We start from the raw sequence: 21,954 nt of genomic DNA, 5'->3' as shown, positions 1-21,954 counted from the left end.
AAAATATCAAATTAACATGTAAAAATGGTCTAATTTCTATTTTAAATTTTTTCCCCTGAAGTACCATAACATGGTCTAATTTCCCGGAGCACTGCAACTCAATTTTTTTGATAAACTCAAGATAGTCAAATTTAGGTAAGTTTGGACCAGTTCATACAGGACCAAAGGTCATGTGACCAGACCAGTGATAAATTAAACAAAAAGGAGAAAAAGAAATATGGTTTCAGTTGTTTCTAACTGAGGAAACCATCACATGACATACTTCAGAATGGATCTTAAATCTTAGAACAACCATATTCATTGCAAGATTATCTGAAAGGACATCTTAAAGCTGCTATAGCGAATCTACACAACAAGCTAACACAGTCACGGAACACGCACCCCTCCCCTCGGGTATCTTCCCTGAAAAACCAACATTACCAGAGGAAAAGAGAGAGAGCGCTAAACACTAATCGTCATTTTTGAAGTCCAAATGTCTTTTGTTGTCTGTGACTTCAAATGATGTTTTTTCCAATAGCTGAAGGGGTAGCAGCCAGCTGTTTCTCCTTCTCTGATATTAATGAGCCAAGAACCTCAGAGACCAACTGATGATCCAGCTTTTGCTTTCGTTTCCAGCCGTGTTATTGACTGAAGTTTTTAGACAAATGCAAGAGATCCACTTAAATTTTTTTTTTAGTTTTTTAAAATCTCCGCAATATATTTATAGCTATTCTATGTTTCCAAATTTGATATAGCAGATTTAAAAGCATGCACCTTCTTCATAAGGCTCAGTTTTCTGAAATTGTAATAGACTTGCTCAATACAACTCTTGGGTTAAGGTTATGATTACTGGACCGGAAACTGGACCCAGATTACTTTTACTACTGCTACTGGCTTATTGTTTTGGTATAATTCTGAATCAGACCTTGAAAATACTGCTGTGTGTTTTTGTGGGGTTCAAAAACAATGATATAACATTTTGGGAGAAAATACCACAAAAGGAAAGTGTAAAGACTTAATAGCACTGCCAGAGCATTAATGGTTTGGATGTACTTTCCAAAGTAGAGCAAGTACACAGTAGAAAACAAAATCCAGGTGAGGATCAGCAGCAGGAGGCAGAATGTTATCACTTTGGCCTCATTGTAATTTTTAGGAAGGTCTTTCCCCATGTAGGAGAAAACAAAGCAAAGGCAGCACAATAATAAAAGTAAAATGAGAGAACACGATGTTGCCTGAAGATTCAAGTAACAGCCGAGGACAATTTGTTCTTGTTGCCAAGATGTTTCATTGTAGGGTCTTGGAAGATCCAGAGACAAGCTAATAATGAGTAGCAGGGCCTGAGTCACAAACGCTATAGCGATGAGAAGCCACTGTCCGTGGTATTTAGACCACCAATTTTGGAGTTTTGGGTACTTGGCAGCTATTTTGAAAATGCAAACAATCTGAAACGAGCGTACGACGAAACATGCTAGACAAACAGTGTAGAACAAAATGAATGGGAAGTGTCTTACAATACAGGAAGCCGATGTGGGTTTACCAAAGTAAAAGAATACACTGACGCTACACAGTCCAAGACAAGCTAAAATCAGGAAGCACATTGGTCCTCCAGCAGATCTGACAATGGGCGTGTCATAGTTGATGGCAAATAGAACAGAGATACTTAGGGTTAGACCCATTAAGACCCAGGTAAAGAACATGATCACAATGGCGCCACTGTCGAAGAATGGTATGAACTCCACCTGTCGTAGATTACAGGATGTGCTTCCTTCTCCAGACCACTCTGTCTCCTTGCAGCTGAGGCACTTAAAGGGATCTTCTGTTTTATGATACAGAGAATTAAATCAGAAAACATTAAGATGACCAAAATGTATTAAAGTTTAATCCAATTAAAAAGTGGTAAGCATGTTAGTTAAGTAACTATCAAACAGTAACTTCTACATCCAGCAGTATGGAATGATTGCCATAGGGTACCCAGCAAAATGATCTGAAGTGGCCACAGACTAGGGAGTGTCTAAAACCTGATTTATACTTCTCTGTGAGCTCTGCAACGGAAAGATGCCCATGGGGTGTTGGAAAGGTTTTCAAATGCGAACTTTTGTGCAGGCAGCAAAGTGCTGCAAAAAAATTCCCTGCCAGGACAACAGAGAACAATTTCTGTGGTATCTTGCCTCCATAACACTCATGTATCCGGTCCACGAAAGTGTATTTACTAATGTGTTTACATAGTTTAGAAATGTTCTAACACGGACACATTTGTCCTTTATTCTCCTCCATCTCTTCATGCGTTTGCCACCTCTAAACCCACGTTTCCCGTCATTTCCATCTGCGTTTGCTCTGTATTTTGTACTCCTTTAGTCACGCGTGAATAAATGTTCATATTTTTGGACTTTTTCTGCGATGCATTCTTTAATGTGTTCTGGGTCTGCCATTAAATATCTTTTTACATTTAACGGGGCAATGGCGGTGCTGCTGACAAATTTAAAGGAAGCGGTGTCCTGACCATACCATACCATACCATACCATACCATACCATACCATACCATACCATACCATACCATACCATACCATGTTTATTTATAGAGCTCATTTCAAAACAGCATGACAGCTGACCAAAGTGCCGTACAGCAGGGAACAGAGGAGCTTCGTAAAAAAGAAATAAAATCAAACAACCTAAAAATAAGATTAAAAATAGATAAATAAAAGCACCATCGTTACTAAAAAAAAAAAAGAGAAAATAAAAGTAGGGAAAGCACAGAATAAAACACCAAAGGCAGTCAGTCCTAAGATATAGTAAAAGTAGGTCAACGACCAAAGGCAAGGTGATAAAAATAGGTTTTCAGTTCCGACATAAAGCCTAGTGGAAGTGGCCTGTCGTACTTGGAGGGGGAGGGTATTCCAGAGTTTGGGGGCAGGGAAAGAGAAGGCTCGCTCACCATGAGATTTGTAGTGCATCTTCGGGATGCACAGTAGTAGCTAATCTGCTGATGTAAGGGATCTAGAATGAGCACGAGGTTTTATTAGTTCAACGAGGTAAGTGGTGGTTGGGCCTTTCAATGCCTTATAGACAATCAGTAGGATTTTGAACTGTATCCGGTACTGCACAGGTAACCAGTGTAAGCGGGCGAGGATGGGAGTAATGTGACAACGTCTGGAGGTATTTGTGAAGAATCTAGCTGCAGCATTCTGTACTCGCTGAAGACGCTCAATGGAGGAGACCTTAACACCAATGAGCACCGAGATGACATAGTCCAATCAGAAAACCAATCACAAGCTAGCGGTCTCCATCACTTTTGATGAATGTTTAAAATTTTGGCTATGCTCCATCACCCTATGTGAGCCCGTCGGAGAGCCCTTGCGCAGACGCTTGCTGGCATTGCGTGTCTCCGCACTGATGCAGAAGTTTAATTTTGGCTTAAATCTTAATGGGGGTGGGGATCTTGGGTGGATGGGGGGTTGGTTTCATGTTCCCTGGCTTGGGGGAGAGAATGTGAGATGTTCAACCCAGCTGTCAGTTGACAGCTTTTCTCATTACTGTTGTGGTTTTGACTTCAAATTTTGTCTAGCCTCCTTGTGGCCTGGAGGATCCAAGCAATTGCCTGCCCTGCCTGTTGGCATGCGGCGCCTCTTTCTTCATCGAATGGCTAGTGGTGCTTTTCATTTTGTCCCTTATGACCTCAACAAAAAACAAAACGAGGCAAGCCCTTTATTAGTCCTAATCCTTCCTCAATGTGTAATCACTTACCTGTGGTGTTGATGTAAGTTTCAGCTGGACAGATTTCACAGCTGAAGCAACATTTGTGGATTCCACTTTGTTTTTTTGCATATCCTGCTGAACATTCGAGGGAACAGAATGCAGTCGGAGCCTGCATGAGACGTAGAAATAAGAAGAGTAAAAGCATGGTGGAACCATGACACTGACAGTGAATCGTTGTTATTAAAATAGTTTACCTAAATGCTTAAAATTTTAAGTTTATAGCTCAAAAGTGATGCCAACAAAGAAATTAAGCATTGAATTATACAGATTAATTACTTCATGATAATTTCAATCAGATCTTTGCACAAAAAAGAACGATGGATTACTTCTCCATTTGTGAACCACTGAATTTTGGAATCGTTGATGTAAAAATGAGCAGTTGGTTCAAACTGGTGGAAGCCGACTTCCTCTGCATCATTGCTTCTGTTCCAAAAAACAATAGAAAAGGATCTGAATTTAGGGTCGCCGTGCTCATCAAACTGCACGCTCTGGTTTAACAGGGTAAAATTGGACTTCTTTAGCTCTTCTAGAACCTAACATGGACAAGAAAACGTACAGAAAGACAAACAAAAGCCAAGTAAGATAGAGCTTGTTGTCATTTATGCATTTTTACAGAGGACAAAAGAACATCAGCAGCTGAATAGAAGTGGAGGTCCTGCTTTCCATACAAGCATGTCTCAAAGAAACTGAGCAAAAAATACTGAAATGCCAGTATTTATAAAATAAATTATGTTGCAACTTGCAAGAGAAAAAAAAATTATCCAATCAAATCTGAATTACAAGTGACTATACTCACCATGTATGGGTGCACTGTGATGCTGTTGTTACATGAACCAGCTCCACACTGTAAGGTGTTGTGTAAGGCGTGAGCGATGGCGTACACGGCAGAATGAACGGGGAAGGAGAACGAGGGATCTGCAGCAATAATATCCTCAACGAGCAAATCACTGCAGTTGCAATCCTGGTTACAAAACACTTGCTGTGCAACTTTGGTGAATGCTGCATGGTTTTTACTGGAGTAGAGGAACTCATTAAAGCCAGGGATCCTTATCGCTGGCTGAGTTACACCAACCACAGTCCCAATGTTCTGGATTCCTTTCATCTTTGGGAGGCGTTTGTTCAAAGACCAGCCATCGTCTGCTATCCACACTTTGTTGGTGACGTTCAGCTGAATCGCTGCCTTGATGGCAGCTTCTGCGTACAACTTCGGAGCGAAAATAACAATGATGTTGATGTTCTGTTCCTCGATCTGCTTAAACATTTGTGAATAATCAGTGTTTTCATTGAGGCCCTCGCTGTATGCCAGACAGATTTCTGTGTGTTGAATCCTCTTCTGGAAAAGCTGCAGCCCATCAACACCAAAGTCATTATCGCTGTTGAGGAAAGCAACCCAACGCCATCGGAAGTGTTGAAGGATGTTGACGATCGCATCTAAAGTGTCGTTATTGGGGTTGACTGTTCTTAGGAAAGACGGGTATTCAGATTTTTTAGAAAAGATTGAGCCAGAACTTCCATAACTGACCTGATAAAAAATATTTAATCAGTTGTTGTCATGATAACAATCTGAAATCCAACAAATAAATATAGTTTATGTAATGAAAACAGAGAAGGCAAACTTACCAAAGGAATGAGATCCATCATAAAAAGTGGAGCTATGGTCAAGGTCTGGGTGCTCGTGAAGGGACCGACCACTGCGATGACTCTGGAGACATTCTTGTCTGGTTTGGACAAAGGATGGATCAGGCCGTTGACTGAGATGAGTTTAAATACTCCCGGAAAACTCAACGAGTCTGAGCAGTGATCAAACACCTCATAGCCAAGAGTCACATTTGGCAGCAGGATGGTGGAGTTATTAATTTCCTCTACAGCGAATCTCATCAACTGGAACCTACGGTAATTGGGAAGAAGAAACGTTTTGCTACAGAGAGAGCGAGAGCGAGAGAGAGAGAGAGAGAGAGAGAGAGAGAGAGAGAGAAGACAGCAGTAATTACCCATCTTTTATAAAGGCTCTACTTAAATGGATCAGATTCACAGGAAATAAGCAGCTTAATCTTAATTTAAAGTAAAACCTGTCCTTAAAGTTTTCTACCTCGTATAAATGTTATTCTAATACTCACCTGGAGCACTGGATGGCCTCTGGTCGGTTCTGATGAGAAGGTACATTTACAGAATGAACATCAAAAAGTCCACCTAGTACATAATCTCCCTCTAGATGAAACTCTGAGGTTGAAACGGTGCATTTATTAATGGGATGTAGGAAAAATCCCACGGCACAGATAGCAGCAAGAAAATGTTTCATTCCTCTATTTAATATAAACCAGTCTGATGTGAACTCTACAGAGATTTGACTCAACTTTTGGTGAGTAATGACACACTAGTGACAGTAAAACCTGATAATTTCCATGCTGGTGGTAATATGATGCATATCTGAGGAATGGTTCGATAACAATTCACAAATTTTCATGCAAAAGTCTGAATGAGCTGCCTTGTCTATAGAGCGCTGAATGTAAATATTTGGGAAATTATTAACTTAACTTGATCAGATTTAGCTTAAAAAATGGTAAAATTTAATATGTTTAAAGGTCAAAACTAAAAACTAAATTTTGATATCTACGTTGGCTAAATCTTTCGTTTGTGTTCTGTATTTAAAATTGAAACTATAGTAAACGTAATATATTGGGATTTAATTGATTACTACATTTTTATACAAGGGTCTTCATGGAAGAAAGGTCAACATATGTCTCAGTGTGGCGGTATAAACAATAAAACCATGCGGTTTGAAGCAAAATAGGACAAAAACCTAAATTTGCAATAAAATGTTTTATATAAAAACATTTGAAAGTTTTTAGAAACAGTTACATAAGATTAACAATGTAAAACCACATCCCCATTTACTAACTGATCAATTGTTCTGTGTGATATAAATGTTCCACTAAACCTAAAAAAGGTTTGTGTTTTCTGCCATCTAGTGGTGATTTAATGTAAAAGCAAGCTGACAATGTGTCACTAAACCTCTCCCAGAGCAGTCAACAGCTTCTGGTCAGGAGAACCACCAGTAAGATAAATGTCAAACAGTTCACTAATTAAATGGTCATTAAAAGGGTCATTTTCACATAATTGTCATTAAGCAGTTTGATGTGAACTCGTGGATTTATTGGAATGCCATTTCCTGTGTTCGTTTCTACTTTTGATGCATGACTTAAGAAGTCATATTTTTAAATGGTTGCAGGAAATTTCCCTAATTAATATGCAAAGACAATCTGAGCTGTATGTTGGCGGGCCAAAAGAATTTATTCTTATGTCAATTCATCAGTTGGGTGCTTGATATTTGTTTATAAAATACTTCTATGAGTAAAAAAGTGACTACTTGCATTCAGATAAACTATTTTGTAATGGATTACACTTAGCACAACCTAGGGTGGTTCATTTAGGATGAAGACACAAAGCAATGATTTATCTTATGTCTTTTTCATCAGTAGGATTTAAGAAAACAACAACAAACAAACAAACAAAAAAACCATTGGTGTGTTTAACACTTATATAAATAAGGTATTAATTGTGTTTTTATCTTAATAAAAAGTGAAAAAGATTGTCAGAGGGAGTTCCATCTGTTGCTGACCACAGAAGACCATAGTGTTTCATGTACAGGAAATGTTTCTACTAAGTAACTAATGTTACTTCTATTTTTCTTCCCTTTCTCTATTATACTGATATTCTCCAGGTGACAAAAACAAATGGCATATTTTCCAGCTTTACTGAGATAAGGAGGCTAAAACCAAAGGCATGAATTCGTAGATGCTTCATTGGGCACTGGAGAGAGTAACAGAGTCACCGCCATATTGGAAGGGTCACTCTTTAAACCAACAAGAGTAAAGGCAGAATGAGCAACTATGCCTGTTTTCTGTGAAGCCTGCAGTTGCAACAACCGGCGCACTGATGAAAACAGATCACATGGAATCACTATTGACTTTTCTAGTTTAACTGCTGGAATTTTATATTTTAACTTATTATATTTAGTTATATTTATATTCCAACTATCATGCCATATGTCTGAATTTGTGAAAAAAAGCATAACATGTGTTTTTTAGTTGGGTAAACAAAACTTTCCTCAGCAGAAATAAATGAACTGGGGGCGACTGGGAACCAATCCAAGATGTCAGTCCATGGAGCGTTTATGTATAAGATGTCTATGGCTAAAATGTGCTCTATTTAATGGTTTTCTACAACCTAGTTCCAGCTGTTGCCACTCCAGGTTTCCACAAAGTCAAAACATTCTGAGACGAGCTTGATGAGATATTCACTTTTTTGGCTAAGAGAATTCCAGTTTTAGTAATTTGGTGGCTAAGGCAATGCCAAGGCCTGCACATAATGTTATGGCATGACTGAATTAAATGTCTCTGGGGTACTGGCCGAAAACGCCAATGCTACAGGAAATAGCATACTACCATGCTAGCAGGTATTGTTTTTTATATTAAATATTATACATTTCTGTAGATGGTGGTAAAATTATTTATCTCACAAAATTAACAATCTCTCTTTCTCTCCATCAACAATGGATTTGCAAACATTATCTTTCAATAAGATAACATTGATATTCAGGATAAATACATAAAGGCTTAAAGACAAAAGCTTATGTTTCCTTGCCAGAGGTGTGGCCAAGTCACTGCTCTGCAAGTCACGAGTAAGTCACAAGTCTTTCCAGTCAAGTCTCAAGTCAAGTCCAACTCAAAGATAACCAAGTCCAAGTCCTTAACTTTGAATTTTCAAGTCATAATCAAGTCATCTGTCCAACTTTAATTTAATGACAATGATAATAAATAAATTCCAGAAATAATTCTTAAAGCTTCATTTATTTGCTCAAACAAGCAGGAGGTGCGACTGAAACTGATTATAAACAAAGTGCTGCTGCATTTAGCAGTACAAGATCACACCCAGAACCAAGAACGATTTATGATTTTTGTCCATATCATGCCACTTTTGTGCTAAAATATCAAATATGCTCAAGTCATCATCAAATCAACAGATGCAAGTCGATTCAAGTTGCCAGTCATTGGCGTTTAGGTCAGAGTCAAGTCGTAAGTCTTTATAGATTTTATCGTCAAATCAGAAGTCATTAAAATAATGACTCGAGTCTGACTCGAGTCCAAGTCATGTGACTGAAGTCCACACCTCTGTTCCTTGCCAAGAAAGAGAAAGCATGATGGTTACACAAACAATATTGACAAATTGGCCAAATTCAGGCAGATATTTGAACCCAAAGGGGAGATCTGGTTTTCTGTACAGCGCATAACAAATTTGTGCATTCCTTGCTCTTTCAAGAAAAAATAACTGACAGATTAGGATTAATTTGGGAAACACAAATGTGTCACATGATCAGTTATGCATACATTTAATGTTCAGAAAAACATAATTCTCGTGAAAATTGTCCAAAGATTTATTAATGTGGTTAAAAATAAACTTTTTATGTTACAGACCTGTTTTCCTTTCATTTATTTATTCACAGACAATCTTCCAGTGGAGGCAGTGCCAAAGGGCTGTACACTAAAACATGTAGTATGTAAAGTTTATTTATACATCACTTATCACAGAAAGAAAACTCGCATTACAAAGTGCTTCACAAAGAACAACTAAACAAATCAAATTTCGTATTGTCTAATTAAAAAGACTGCCATGAAAGAAGATATACAAGAAAACTAGTCTTAACCAACACAGAACCGTACAATCTGCTGGTTAACGAAACTATCACCACATAAACCGATGCACTCTTTTGTATACAGCAGACATATTTAGACATTTACTGGCCAGCTGCTTTGGTATAGTTCTGAATGAGACCTTGGAAGTGCTGCTGTGTGTTTTTCTCAGGTTGAAAAATGATGATGTAACATTTTGGAAGGAAATACCACAACAGGAAAGAGTACAGGCTGGAGAGAACAGCCAGGGCCATAAATGTGTAGATGTATACTCCATGGTAAAGTATACTCGCAGTGGCAAGGGTGATCCACGTGAGGATCAGCAGCAGGAGGCAGAACGTTATCGCTTTGGCTTCGTTGTAATTTTTAGGGAGGTCTTTTCCCATGTAGGAGAAAATAAAGCAAAGAATGCAGAGCGATGAAAGTAGAATCACAGGGGCGGTTACACTTTTGAGAATGTTGTCACACCCAAGGATGATTGCTTCAGAATTTGAAACCGTGTCATTGAGTGGTCTTTGGGGGGCAATAGAAAAGCCAATAGTCAGTAAAACTGCCTGAGTGGCAAAAGCCACAGCGATGATCAGCCATTGTCCGTTATATTTCGTCCACCAGCTGAGAAGTTTAGGAAGCTTGGCGGCTATTTTGAAGATGCAAACAATCTGAAAAGAGCGCACAACAAAGCATGCCAGACACACGGTGAAGAACAACAGAAATGGTAAGAATCGTAAAATGCAATAAGCCGTTGTGGGTTTATCAAAGTAAAAGAACACACTAACACCACACAGACTGAGGCAAACTAAAATCAGGAAGCACATCGGTCCTCCAGCGGATTTAACGACAGGTGTGTTGTAGTTGACAGCAAAGAGAACAGACATGGCGAGATTCAGTCCCACTAGGGTCCAAACGCCAAACACCATCACTATGGCTCCGCCATCTGTGAATGGTACGAACTCCACCAGCCGCTGGTTGCAGGATGTACTTCCTTCTGCAGACCACTCGGTCTCCTTACACGTGATGCACTTGTAGGGATCCTCTGTTTTACAACAAAGCTCGGTTAATTTTAAGACCATTTACCATTTTGTCTGATACCTGATGTTGTATTTAAATTGAGTTAACCCTGCCTTACACAAAAAATCTTTTAACATCACTAGTAATATGCTGATACAGTTAATACAAGGTTATAAACAGTTATCTGGTCAATATTAAAGTGCATTTAATATCTTCCTTTAAACATAGGTTGCCAGCAAAGCCATTCAAGCAATGAAGTGGACGTGGTTTCAAGTATGCCCGAGCCCTAGGGTTGTGAGGACTAGAGCACCCAATAACACTCAGCTAAACTAGGATTTCAGCCCGTCCAATAGGAATCAGAGGAACTTAATCTCAATCATCATTTGTTTGTGATTTCTTGCTGGCTTTAGCAAGGAACTCCAGTTTTGATTCATGACTAGTTATGGCTTTTCCAAACCTTGTCCTAATTTTGAAGAAATTCATATTTGCACTCAAAAACTGAACATTTAGACATTCAAAAAACACAATCCTGTATAAAACTATAGCCAAGAATCTAAAAATTAAACTAAATTGTGTCATCATTTACCTGTAGCATTGACATAAGTTCCATTTGGACAAATTGTACAACTAAAGCAGCATTTTTGGATTCCTTCTTGGACTTTTATATATCCACTGGGACATTCTAGGGAGCAAAATGACAAAGGCACCTGTTCAAATCAGAAAAAATAAAATCAGAATATGGCTGAGGTTTGGATTAGACGCATACACATTAATATGTTTGAAACACATAAATGGGTAAAATAAAACAGAAATATCTACACATCCCTGCAAGGTAATGCTCTCTAATTTGTCCTTTTCAAACGAATGTTAGCAGTAATCTTTACGTGTCTAATTGAGAAGAAGAAAAAACATACTTCTCCCTCTCCGTGCCACTGGATTTTAGTGCTGTTGATGTAGAACTGCTGCGAGTTAAAATTATACGATCCGACCTCCTCGGCATCACCGCTACGGTTCCAAAAAACTACCGAGTAGGTTCCAAACTGCGGGTCACCGTTCTCATCAAACTCAACAGTCTGATTCAAAAGTCCAAAGTTGCTTTTCCACAATGCTGACAGAACCTGTTGTAAAACAAAAATCGGATCACTAGTGAGGTATAGAGTGGGAGTTAAATGATGTGGATTAAATGTAAGTAGGTTAACACTATGTGGTTGGCCTTGATGGAAAGTTCTATTGAGTCAACAAGATATTTGGATCTGCATGAGAACCTTTTTTTTTTTTTTAGTAGTTGTTAGTTATCTTCATTGTTGGCCACCAGCCTGGCCTCTTCGGGTGCAGGAGCCGGGCTCACCCTGCCCCGGTGATCAGCCAGACACTGCCCCTCCTCCTCCTCCCCACCAGGTTGCTGAGGAGCACATCTGACCTGAATCCCTCTGATGAGCCACCTCCGGGATAAAAGGCTGTGCCATCCAGCAGTCTGGGAGGCAGCAGTCCTCCAGGCCTCACTGTGGTTTAAACCCGTTTGTGTTTTGAAGAGTTTTAATGATTTTTAACTCTGAGAGTGATGAGTTTTAACTAACTTTAAAACTCTGAGATGATCCAATAGGATCTTTTGGTATGACCACTTCATGGTCTTGGTGAGGGTATTCCCACTTGATGTCAACTCATGTTTGACTTGATTGTGATCGTAATAATCTTTGGTTTTTGGTATTTTAAAGGTTAATTCTGTTCTGGTTTGAAGACTTATATCAACTTTCTCTTGTTTTAAAACACCTTCAGTGTTGGTAAAACTTTTAACAAGTTTTAACCAGGCGTTTTAATGAAGTTGTCTTTTACTGTTAACCTTTTAGAGTTTTTGTGATGTTTGGCATTATTTTAATAATGGTCTCCATCTGTTTGCACACTTCTTTTTAAACCTTTTGACAATTAAACACATTTTAACTCCTCTATCATGTTTCTTATGCTACCCCCTTTCACATTTTTACCATCTCATGTCGGGGTTGTAACATTCATCAATAGTCCATACAGGTGAGATGAAATTCTACCATTTTGTAATTACAGTTGAGGACTGCAAAAGACCTGGAACACACTTTGGACACCCCAGATGAGAGTCTTTGTTTGGGCAACCATTGCAGATTAGGCCAAACTTTTCAGAAACACAAACATCAAAGAATAAAACGTCAAAATAAAGTAGCCTTGTATATTTTAATGTACTTACTACATATGGGGGCACAGATATATTTCTGTTACAGCTGCTGTCGTCACATTGCAGGACGTTGTGTAAGGCGTGGGCGATGGCGTACACAGCCGAGTAAACAGGGAAATTGAAAGAGGGATCTGCTTGGATGATGTCTTCGGCGCTTATGTTGTTGCAACCGCAATTCTGATTACAAAACATCTCCTGCTTTGCATTTTTGTTTTGGGACTGGGCTTCGAATGAACGAAGGAAATCGATGAAACCTGGTATCGTCATTACCGGCTGAGCAACACCAAGCACGGTTCCGACATTCTGGATTCCCTTTTCCTTGGGAAGCTGTTTGTTTAAAGACCAGGCATCTCCCGCGATCCACACCTTGTTGGTGATATTTTGTACTATGGCAGCGCTAACAAGAGCTTCAGCAGTCCATTCAGGCGCAAAAACAATGATGACATTAACATTCTGTTCATCAAGCTGTCTGAGCACTTGAGGGTAATCCGTGTCTACAGTGAGACCTTTGGTGTAAGCCAAGCAGATCTTCGAATCCTTGATCTTGTTCACAAACAAGTCCATGCCGTCTTTTCCATAAGCATCATTGCTGTACAGGAAGGAAACCCAATGCCAGCTGAACTTTTGCAAAATGTTAAAAACCACATTGATGACATCTTTATTCGGGTGGACCGTTCGCAAGAAGGACGGAAAACTCATTTTATTTGAGAAGACAGAGCTAGCAGCCCCGTAACTGACCTGTTAAAAGAAAAGGAGAAACTGAAATTTTAACATACCTGTTTAGACTTTGAAAACACAACAGTTTGGTTTGATCAGGTTAAACAGTTTAATAGCTTTACCATAGGAATGAGATTCATCATGAAGAGCGGGGCTATAGTCAGAGTATCTGTGCTCGTGTAAGTGCCAACCACTGCAATCATTTTAGAAAATGTCTTGCTTACATTTATCCAAGGTTTTAGGGAACCATTAACAGAGATTAGGCTGAGAATACCAGGAAAATTCTGTGTGTCTGAGCAGTGATCAAATATGTTATAGCCCAGCGTTACGTTTGGCAGCAGGTTGGTGGAATTATTGATTTCCTCTACAGAGAATCTCATCAGCTGAAACCTCCGATAGCTCGACAGAATGAAGGGTTGACTGCAAACAAATGTCATGACAGATTTAAGTACTGTTAGAATCACCGACCACATTAATTTGATTGGTTGGTAGGATTACCTTTTATTAAACTAATCTGGATTTTTGATTTTCTCAAAGAGGTTTTGTGAAATATATAAGTAGAAAAGAAATAATAACTGGTAAACAAATAAACTCTTATGCTTTATTGATCAAAGATTAAAAACTCACCTTGCACAGGTGACGGTTTCTGGTCCATCACGAAAAGGCGTTCCGCTAACATGATGGATATCAAAAAGTCCACCAATCACAAAATCACCATCCATCTCAAACTCTGAAGCCGTGACATCCGCAGGCAGGAAATGCAGAAAACACCCCAGTAGACACAGATTAATGAGAACCAGCTTCGCCCTCATGGTTACCATATGAGTCTCTAAACATGAACTAATGGAACTAGTCTTTATCTTTTCTAAGGGACACTTGGTTTTGTGGTTAAGCTGTGGGGAACATTTCCAAGAACAGGAGATGAGTCACAAATATCCATGGCTGCATTTACAAATCAGCATGCAAAAATCAGTTCCTGAGACAAAAACAAGTTACCAATATGCAACATTTGGATAGAAGTTACTTCAGTGCCTTAATATCAATCTGGCAGCCTGTCTAGATGCGGCATGCCTTTCACTCCTCTGCAATTCTAAAAAAAATTAAACAAAAAAAGCCACCCCGGAAATGGACTGATGGAAAACTTTGTTCCCGAGGGTGAAAGACGAGTCCCTGCAGTGATTTAGCCACAAACAAATGCACACAAATAAATAAATTCATTGAACTGGAAATCTCTGGTTTATGCTAAAATGTTACATCCTTTAACAAATAAGCTCTGCATGAGTTCACCTTTGGAAACACAAATGATTTGAGATTCTATTTGAAACTACTTAAGCTACCAGCTTGAATGGGGTTTGTCATAACAAACACGAAAACCATTTTTCCTCTAGGTTTTTTTTCCTTTTGGAGGATCTTTATTGGAAAATAAGATAGAGTCCCAGAATATGGAAGGTTACCAGTGTTTAATGTTTTCCATTTTATTGTAATTTGGTAATTTTACAAATTTTCTTCCACGTATTTAATCATTATTACCTGCTTTTGTGGTATCTTTTATTTTGGAAACAAGCAAATATACAAAACACAATTCAGGGTTTGTTCAAAGATACACATGGGCCCCTTGCAAAAAGAGAAAGAGAAGGGAAAGATGAAACATTACTTGATGGCTAAGAAGCCAAAAGTTTCACAACTTTTACTAAAAACTAAATGGACTGAATACAGGGCCAGTCAAAGTTTTAATTATACTATTTAGTCATTTAAAATACAACATATGAGGTTATGCACTATAGCATGTTGAGTAGGTAGGTATTAATCACCAGTAGGATGAGGCATTAGCACAAGTATCCAAATATGCATCCATGGAGAAAAAGTGAAATCTGCAAACAGAACATATTCTAAAAGTATGGAGAAAAAAAATCTTTAAAAAACACCAGCAAACTAAAAGGGAACACAAATGAGCAATGCAACAAATGAAAAATCAAACTTAACAATGTGATAAATTAACACTGCATAGAACATTTGTGTTAAAACCTGTTAAAAATAATGCAGAATAAAATAGAAAAATCTGAATTGCTACATAGAAGTTGTGTTTTTTGACAATGAATGAGCTGCTTTTGATCAACTTTAAATGTCAACATGGGAAAAAAAAGAATAAAAGCATTTTTGAAGAAAAGGACAAATGAAGATTCTATAACCAAACATCCGACGGCATAAAGCAGCAAATATTTGCAGCAAGCTACTGAGAAACCGTTTTGGTATAGTTCTGAATTAGACCTTGGAAGTGCTGTTGTGTGTTTTTGTTTGGTTGAAATATAATGATGTAGCATTTTGGGAGAAAATACCACAGCAGTAAAGAGTAAAGACTGGAGAGAACAGCCAGAGCATTGAATAATGGGATGTATTTTCCTCGATAAAGAATCCATGTAGTGGCAAAGACAACCCACGTGAGGATCAGCAGCAGGAGGCAGAACGTTATCGCTTTGGCTTCGTTGTAATTTTTGGGGAGGTCTTTTCCCATGTAGGAGAAAATAAAGCAAAGAATGCAGAGTGATGAAAGGAAAACCATAGAGCCAAATAATGCATTTTGATTGAAGTCACAATCAAGTATGATTCGATCATGTTGGAAGAATATGTTTTTGAGAGGCTTTGGAGGGGCAACGGCATAGCCAATAATAAGTAAAATTCCCTGAGTGACAAAAGCCACAGAGATGATAAACCATTGTCCGTTATATTTCACCCACCAGCTGAGGAGTTTGGGGAACTTGGCGGCTATTTTGAAAATGCAAATGATCTGAAAAGAGCGCACAACAAAGCATGCCAGACAAACAGTGAAGAACAAAAGAAATGGTAAAAACCTTAATACACAAGAAGCCGTTGTGGGTTTATCAAAGTAGAAAAATACTCCAACACTACACAGACTGAGGCAAACTAAAATCAGGAAGCACATTGGTCCTCCAGCAGATTTGACAACAGGTGTGTTGTAGTTGATGGCAAAGAGAACAGAAACAGCAATGCCGAGGCCCAAGAACAACAGGGTGCAGACCATGATCAACATGGCTCCGATATTTGTGAACGGGATGAACTCCACCAGCCGCTGGTTGCAGGATGTACTTCCTTCTTCAGACCACTCGTTTTCCTTACAGTTGATGCAGTCATGAGGATTCCCTGTTTTAAACAATTATATCAAATCTGTATCGAGTCACTGACTAGTGTCAATGTCTTTACAGCAATCCTCATCCTAAGCAAGCATGTAGTGACAGTGGAGAAAAAGAACTCCCTTTTAACAGGAAGAAACCTCCAGAGGATCCTGGCTCAGTATGAGCAGCCATCCGCCACGACTCACAGGGATTGAGAGGGCAGAGCAGACACATTCAATTCAATTCAAATTCATAGATACTTTATTAATCCCAGAGGGAAATTAGAGTGCAAACACAACACCCACCCACACACACGCACACATGTTTTATATTCTATTTTCTTCAAAATAGCCACCCTTTGCTCTGATTACTGCTTTGCACACTATTGGCATTCTCTTGATGAGCTGCAAGAGGTAGTCACCTGAAATAGTTTTCCAACAGTCTTGAAGGGGTGCCCAGAGGTGTTTAGCACTTGTTGACCCCTTTGTAAATGGTCATGAAAATAAAGAAACCACATTGAATGAGAAGATGTGTCCAAACTTTTGGCCTGTACTGTACTTACCAAGAAGTTTTTCTATGGCTACATTATGATTTCTTAGAAGATATTCTATTTATTAAGAGGTAAACGTCATTTTCTTTGTCTGAAGTAGTAAAAAAGTTTTCAAATGTAAGATCAGAAAGAACACCGCAGACTTCCGTTTATCTTGGACATAACTTGCTATTTATTGTGACTGAAGCAGCGATCGTTACATTTTCTTAACAAATCCTAAAGATGTCTGTCCACCATAGTCCCCGTGCAGTGTCTGGTGATCTGAGCTTCAGCTCTAATGGAGAGAAGCTCCAGTGCTCCAGTTTGCCACCTCAGCTGATTTTGTTCAAAAGGCAAAACTTACAGCCCACTTTCTATGTAATTGCTGGCCAGAGCTCAGCAGTGACTTCCTCATGACACCTCTTTCTGAGCGCAAAATTCGCGCAACGCCATGCCAGCATAGCACGGTGCATCTTGTAAAAAGGGCTATTGAGAAACACCCATAAGGGCATCAAGCTGATGGAGGAAATGGCAGAATTGCTGGAGCAAATAACGAAAGCCGTTAGAAAAAAAGACAAAATACAACAAAGCCTATAGTTAGCCCATCCCACCCACTTCATCTAGCAACAAGCTAATTTAGAATGATAACTGAATGCTAAGCCTTTATAAAGTAAATAAAGACACCTTTTCCTTGCATTTTCCTCTTTGGTGTACATGTATTCATTTACCTGTACTATTGACATAAGTTCCATTTGGACAGATGGTACAACTAAAACAGCAATGGTGGATTCCTTCTTGGTTCATTGCATATCCTCCAGGACAGGTTTGGGAACACAATGACACAGGCACCTGTGAGAGTCAGGTATAAAGCATATGTGGCAGTCCTCACCATCACTCCTACTGTTGTAGGTAAATCAGAAATTCATGTAAGTAACATTTAATAATAAATAAATTGGTTGGCTTACCAAAAGAATAGTTTATATTTTTAACATCCTTTGGAACTTTTAATGCATAACCAGTAAAACTTAAAATCACAGTACCTTATCTGAATGCCAATGAATTTTGGTATCATTGATGTAGAACTGGACTGATGGATAAAGATCACTGAAGCCAACAACTTCGGCTTCACCACTATGGTTCCAGAAAACGATTGAATAGGGTCCAAATTCGGGGTCTCCATTCTCATCAAACATAACGCTCCTATTTAAAAGTACAAATTTGGATTTTTTCAAAGCCGCCAAAACCTGTTGTTGAAAAATAAAGTTTAGTTTAGTCTTCCTGTTCTCTAAAGTGTTCAATTGGTGTTAAGATTTTGATTGAATAGATACATTGTACTCTAGATTCTACTATTTAGTCAAGTACATATTTTAGGGTATAGAAGGACATTTGGACTACACTGAATGACCATTGAAACAGCGTGGACTGAAAATAATCAAATGGTCAAAACATGACAAAGAAAGGCTACAGGAATCATATATACATGAAGCATACGTACCATGTGTGGTTGCGGTTTTATACTTCTATTACAGCTTCCAGCTCCACACTGCAAGACTGTGTGCAAGGCATGGGCGACGGCATACACGGCAGAGTAAACAGGAAAATTTGAAGAGGGATCTGCATTGATGATATCTTCAGCACTTACATCACTGCAGTTGCAGTTCTGGTTACAAAAATGTGGATTTGCATTTCCATTTTGGGAATTGGCTTTAAACGAATGGATGAAATCACTGAAACCTGGTATCGTCATTAATGGTTCAGCAACACCAAGTATAGTTCCAATATTCTTGATTCCTTTCTCCTTGGGAAGCTGTTTGTGTAAGGACCAGGTATCTCCTGCAATCCACACTTTGTTGGTGACATTTCGCTTTATTGCTGCTTTGATGAGATCTTCAGCAGTCCATTCAAGTGCAAAAGCAATGATGACATTTACCCTCTGTGAGTCTATATGTCTAATTATCTGAGGGTATTCCGTGTCTACAGTAAGGCCTTTGGTGTATGCCAAGCAGATTTCTGTGTCCTTTATCTTATCTATAAACAAGGCCAGGGCGTCTTTCCCATAGTCATCATCAGTGTAAAGAAATGAAACCCAGCGCCAGTTGAAGTGTAACAAAATCTTCACAACCACTTCTATGACATCTTTATTGGGATGCACGGTTCGTAAGAAAGATGGATAATTACGTTTTTCTGATAAGACCGAGCTAGAAGCCCCATAACTGATCTGTTGTAAAAACATAAAAAGTGTTTTAGTACCTTCTAAAGTGTGAAGTACATTAATTCAGACACTTTCTACAAATGTTACCATTGGAACGAGTTCCATCATGAAGATCGGGGCTGCAGTCAGTGTATCTGTGCTTGTTAGAGTGCCAACCACTGCAATCACATTAAAACTTCTGCTGGATATATTCTTAGGTTGGATGAGACCATTCACAGAGATCAGGTTAAACAAATTAGGAAAATTCTGTGTGACTGAGCAGTGGTCAAATATTTCATAGCCAAGAGTTACATTTGGCAGCAGGACAGTGGAGTTGTTGATTTCCTCTATAGAGAATCTCATCACATTGAACCTCATATAACTTGACAGAATCAGCGTTTGACTGTGGACAGAGAAAGAACAGCATTGCAGCATATGAAATATTCTGCAAACACATTTGCCAAAATGACACATAGATTAGAAAACTCACCTTGAACAGGTGGTGGCTTCTGGTCTGTTACGGTAAGGTGTTTCAACAACATGATGGATATCAAAAAGTCCACCAATCAAATAATCCCCATCCAACCTAAACTCGGAAACTTTGACGTTGCATTCAGCAAAGTCATGCAGAAAACATCCCAGTAGAAACAGATGAATAACAACTTGCTTTACCACCATCATTATTGTTTGTCTCCTTCAACTTGAACACACATAAAACTTCTCTCTGCCTTTTTAAAGAGACATTAGCAGTGGTTTAATCGTGGATATCATTTACATGAAATGGGGATGAATGGTTGAGGGAGAATTTACAAATCAGCATGCAAAATTAATAAAATATGTTGCAGCTGATGCCATGAGACCTTAAAGGTGCAACCTGAAATACTGAAGCAAGCATGACATCCTGTGGTCAAATTTGGGTACTGCAGTCTATTTTTAGGTAAGGTAAGGTGACTTTCTCACTACCGTTCTGTGAGTTTAATGAATGTTGCAAGTTACAGATCAGCAACGGAAGATTCTAGAAGACGAACAAAGATGAGCCATACACAGTAAGTTGATCATTAAATAAATGCATTGTCATTTCTGATGTTAGCACTTGGGTATTTTATGTGTAGGGAGCACTTATTACACTTAATACAGTACTGAGCCTTTTGCATTAGAGGATGTGTAGTTATTTGCCAACTTGCAAAGCATCTTGTTAGCGCGCTGTCATAGTTCTAAAAGACTCATTAAAGGAATTAACACAGCACAAATGACTCATTATTAACCTCGTGCATGCTTTTTACTGTAATACTGAGTTAAATGGTAAATGGCCTGTATTTGAAATAGTGCCTTCTAGAGTCCTGGAACCCCCCTAAGGTGCTTTAGAACACCATCAGTCATTCACCCATTCACACACATTCACAGACTGGTGGGGATGAGCTACAATGTAGCCACAGCTGCCCTGGGGCGTACTGACAGAGGCGAGGCTGCCGAGCACTGGCGCCACTGATCCCTCTGACCACCAGCAGCAGGCAAGGGGGGTTAAGTGTCTTGCCCAAGGACACAACAACAGCAACAGACTGAGCGGGGCTCGAACCTGCAACCTTCCGATTACGGGGTGTTGAGGATTTACCCTCATGAGGAAATTACTGTGCAGTGATTGTCTCCAAAAGACTGTGCTAAATTGCTCTGAAAAGCATATTAAACATCAGCGCCAGCTGACACTTCATTTACCATGATGCTTTGCACACGGAAGCAATGTGATGACGTCCCCGCCGAATACCAGAAACACGTTCTGCGCATGTGCGGGAGCTCATGGACAGTTCCCACCAGCTCAAAAGCTATAAATTACAACGAAACGACATCGTTCTTTGTCTTTCGTTCAGTCAACTGACTTGAAGACGTTTTGCTGCGATCGCTCCGGTCAACGCGAGCACGCGGGAGGTCTAAGTGCTGAAGTGGAGCGAGCACGGAACCGCTGGAAAGCCAAGCCACAAGCCCATCAGGTCTGCTCTCCTGGTGCTGATCTCCAGCCAATTTATGAGGAAACGTTCATTGCTACGATCCAGTTTGTGTGAGGACAGAACGCTGGAAAACAGCGGAGGACCATCAAACCGACGGAGAACGCCGATTAAAACAATGGAGACCCGTCAGATCAAACAGTGCGGGATGCCTCGCTGTTCTGGTGATAAGAGTAACTCCTCTCCTCCTCTCTCTCTATCTTCTCCCGTTTCCTTTATAGTTCAGAATAAGCAATAAAACTGCGCTATTGCTTCAAATTATCAGACGGGTTTTTTCTCTTTTTTGTACCCAAATACGCCCGTCGGGAGTATTCCAAGAGTACGCCGTTTCATTGGTCATTGTTTAATATCTTTAAATGGTTTCTGCTGTGGCCAAGCTGTTTAACCGATCAGATATTAATTTATGATTAATCTTTGATGAAGCTTCATGATCCTTTTGAAATGTTTTGAGTTATTTACAGTTAAGTTACTCTGATTCTAAGTGCTTCGGAAGTTAAAGTGCAAGTTGCCACCCACACTTATACACACAACTTCAGCCAAACAAAGGGGTCAGACATCTTGTATTCAAGACTCCAATTTTAATACATATCCGAACACACACACACAAACACACACCTTGAACACCATTTTGATTACCCCAACTCAATTATATCACATCATTATTATTCATTACTTCATTGTTTATTCATTTGATAAATAGGATAGTTAATAAATGTTGTAAAATTCAATCCAGTTGTGTCAAGCGACTTTGT

At 39.2% G+C, this 21,954-nt stretch overlaps 3 protein-coding genes across 3 annotated transcripts; all 3 read right to left on the bottom strand.

The window, feature by feature from the left end:
- Positions 1-816: 816 nt before the first annotated feature.
- On the bottom strand, positions 817-6,032 carry LOC107390632 (taste receptor type 1 member 1-like). Its single transcript, XM_015967456.3, has 6 exons — positions 5,851-6,032; positions 5,354-5,651; positions 4,530-5,255; positions 4,060-4,266; positions 3,722-3,842; positions 817-1,795 (listed from the first exon to the last, which is right to left on the bottom strand). The coding sequence occupies exons 1-6, from the start codon at positions 6,030-6,032 to the stop codon at positions 867-869; spliced, it is 2,463 nt and encodes an 820-aa protein (XP_015822942.3). The 3' UTR covers positions 817-866.
- Positions 6,033-8,607: 2,575 nt separating this feature from the next.
- LOC107390620 (taste receptor type 1 member 1-like) lies at positions 8,608-14,272 on the bottom strand. Its single transcript, XM_015967443.3, has 6 exons — positions 13,979-14,272; positions 13,474-13,771; positions 12,647-13,372; positions 11,346-11,549; positions 11,018-11,138; positions 8,608-10,456 (listed from the first exon to the last, which is right to left on the bottom strand). The coding sequence occupies exons 1-6, from the start codon at positions 14,170-14,172 to the stop codon at positions 9,528-9,530; spliced, it is 2,472 nt and encodes an 823-aa protein (XP_015822929.3). The 5' UTR covers positions 14,173-14,272; the 3' UTR covers positions 8,608-9,527.
- Positions 14,273-15,444: 1,172 nt separating this feature from the next.
- On the bottom strand, positions 15,445-20,710 carry LOC107390697 (taste receptor type 1 member 1-like). The gene is made up of 6 exons (XM_015967539.3): positions 19,693-20,710; positions 19,311-19,605; positions 18,507-19,229; positions 18,052-18,255; positions 17,740-17,860; positions 15,445-16,510 (listed from the first exon to the last, which is right to left on the bottom strand). The coding sequence occupies exons 1-6, from the start codon at positions 19,881-19,883 to the stop codon at positions 15,582-15,584; spliced, it is 2,463 nt and encodes an 820-aa protein (XP_015823025.3). The 5' UTR covers positions 19,884-20,710; the 3' UTR covers positions 15,445-15,581.
- Positions 20,711-21,954: the final 1,244 nt, after the last annotated feature.

Source organism: Nothobranchius furzeri, chromosome 15 (assembly GCF_043380555.1).
Source record: "Nothobranchius furzeri strain GRZ-AD chromosome 15, NfurGRZ-RIMD1, whole genome shotgun sequence".
NCBI lineage: Eukaryota > Metazoa > Chordata > Actinopteri > Cyprinodontiformes > Nothobranchiidae > Nothobranchius > Nothobranchius furzeri.
The sequence above is the reverse complement of the archived record's forward strand: the minus strand, read 5'-3'. Positions and strand labels throughout refer to the sequence as shown.

Excerpts from the sequence above, each read along its gene's own strand:
- LOC107390632 (XM_015967456.3), bottom strand. The coding sequence starts at position 6,032 with ATGAAACATTTTCTTGCTGCTATCTGTGCCGTGGGATTTTTCCTACAT. Across the intron at positions 5,256-5,353 it reads TGATGGATCTCATTCCTTTG|GTCAGTTATGGAAGTTCTGG; the intron begins GTAAGTTTGCCT and ends ATTTTTTATCAG. Across the intron at positions 3,843-4,059 it reads AGTGGTTCACAAATGGAGAA|GCTCCGACTGCATTCTGTTC; the intron begins GTAATCCATCGT and ends CGTCTCATGCAG.
- LOC107390620 (XM_015967443.3), bottom strand. The coding sequence starts at position 14,172 with ATGGTAACCATGAGGGCGAAGCTGGTTCTCATTAATCTGTGTCTACTG. Across the intron at positions 13,373-13,473 it reads TGATGAATCTCATTCCTATG|GTCAGTTACGGGGCTGCTAG; the intron begins GTAAAGCTATTA and ends TTCTTTTAACAG. Across the intron at positions 11,550-12,646 it reads TATCTGTGCCCCCATATGTA|GTTCTGTCAGCATTGTGGAA; the intron begins GTAAGTACATTA and ends GTTTTACAACAG.
- LOC107390697 (XM_015967539.3), bottom strand. The coding sequence starts at position 19,883 with ATGATGGTGGTAAAGCAAGTTGTTATTCATCTGTTTCTACTGGGATGT. Across the intron at positions 19,230-19,310 it reads TGATGGAACTCGTTCCAATG|ATCAGTTATGGGGCTTCTAG; the intron begins GTAACATTTGTA and ends TTTTTACAACAG. Across the intron at positions 16,511-17,739 it reads AACTTATGTCAATAGTACAG|GGAATCCTCATGACTGCATC; the intron begins GTAAATGAATAC and ends TGTTTAAAACAG.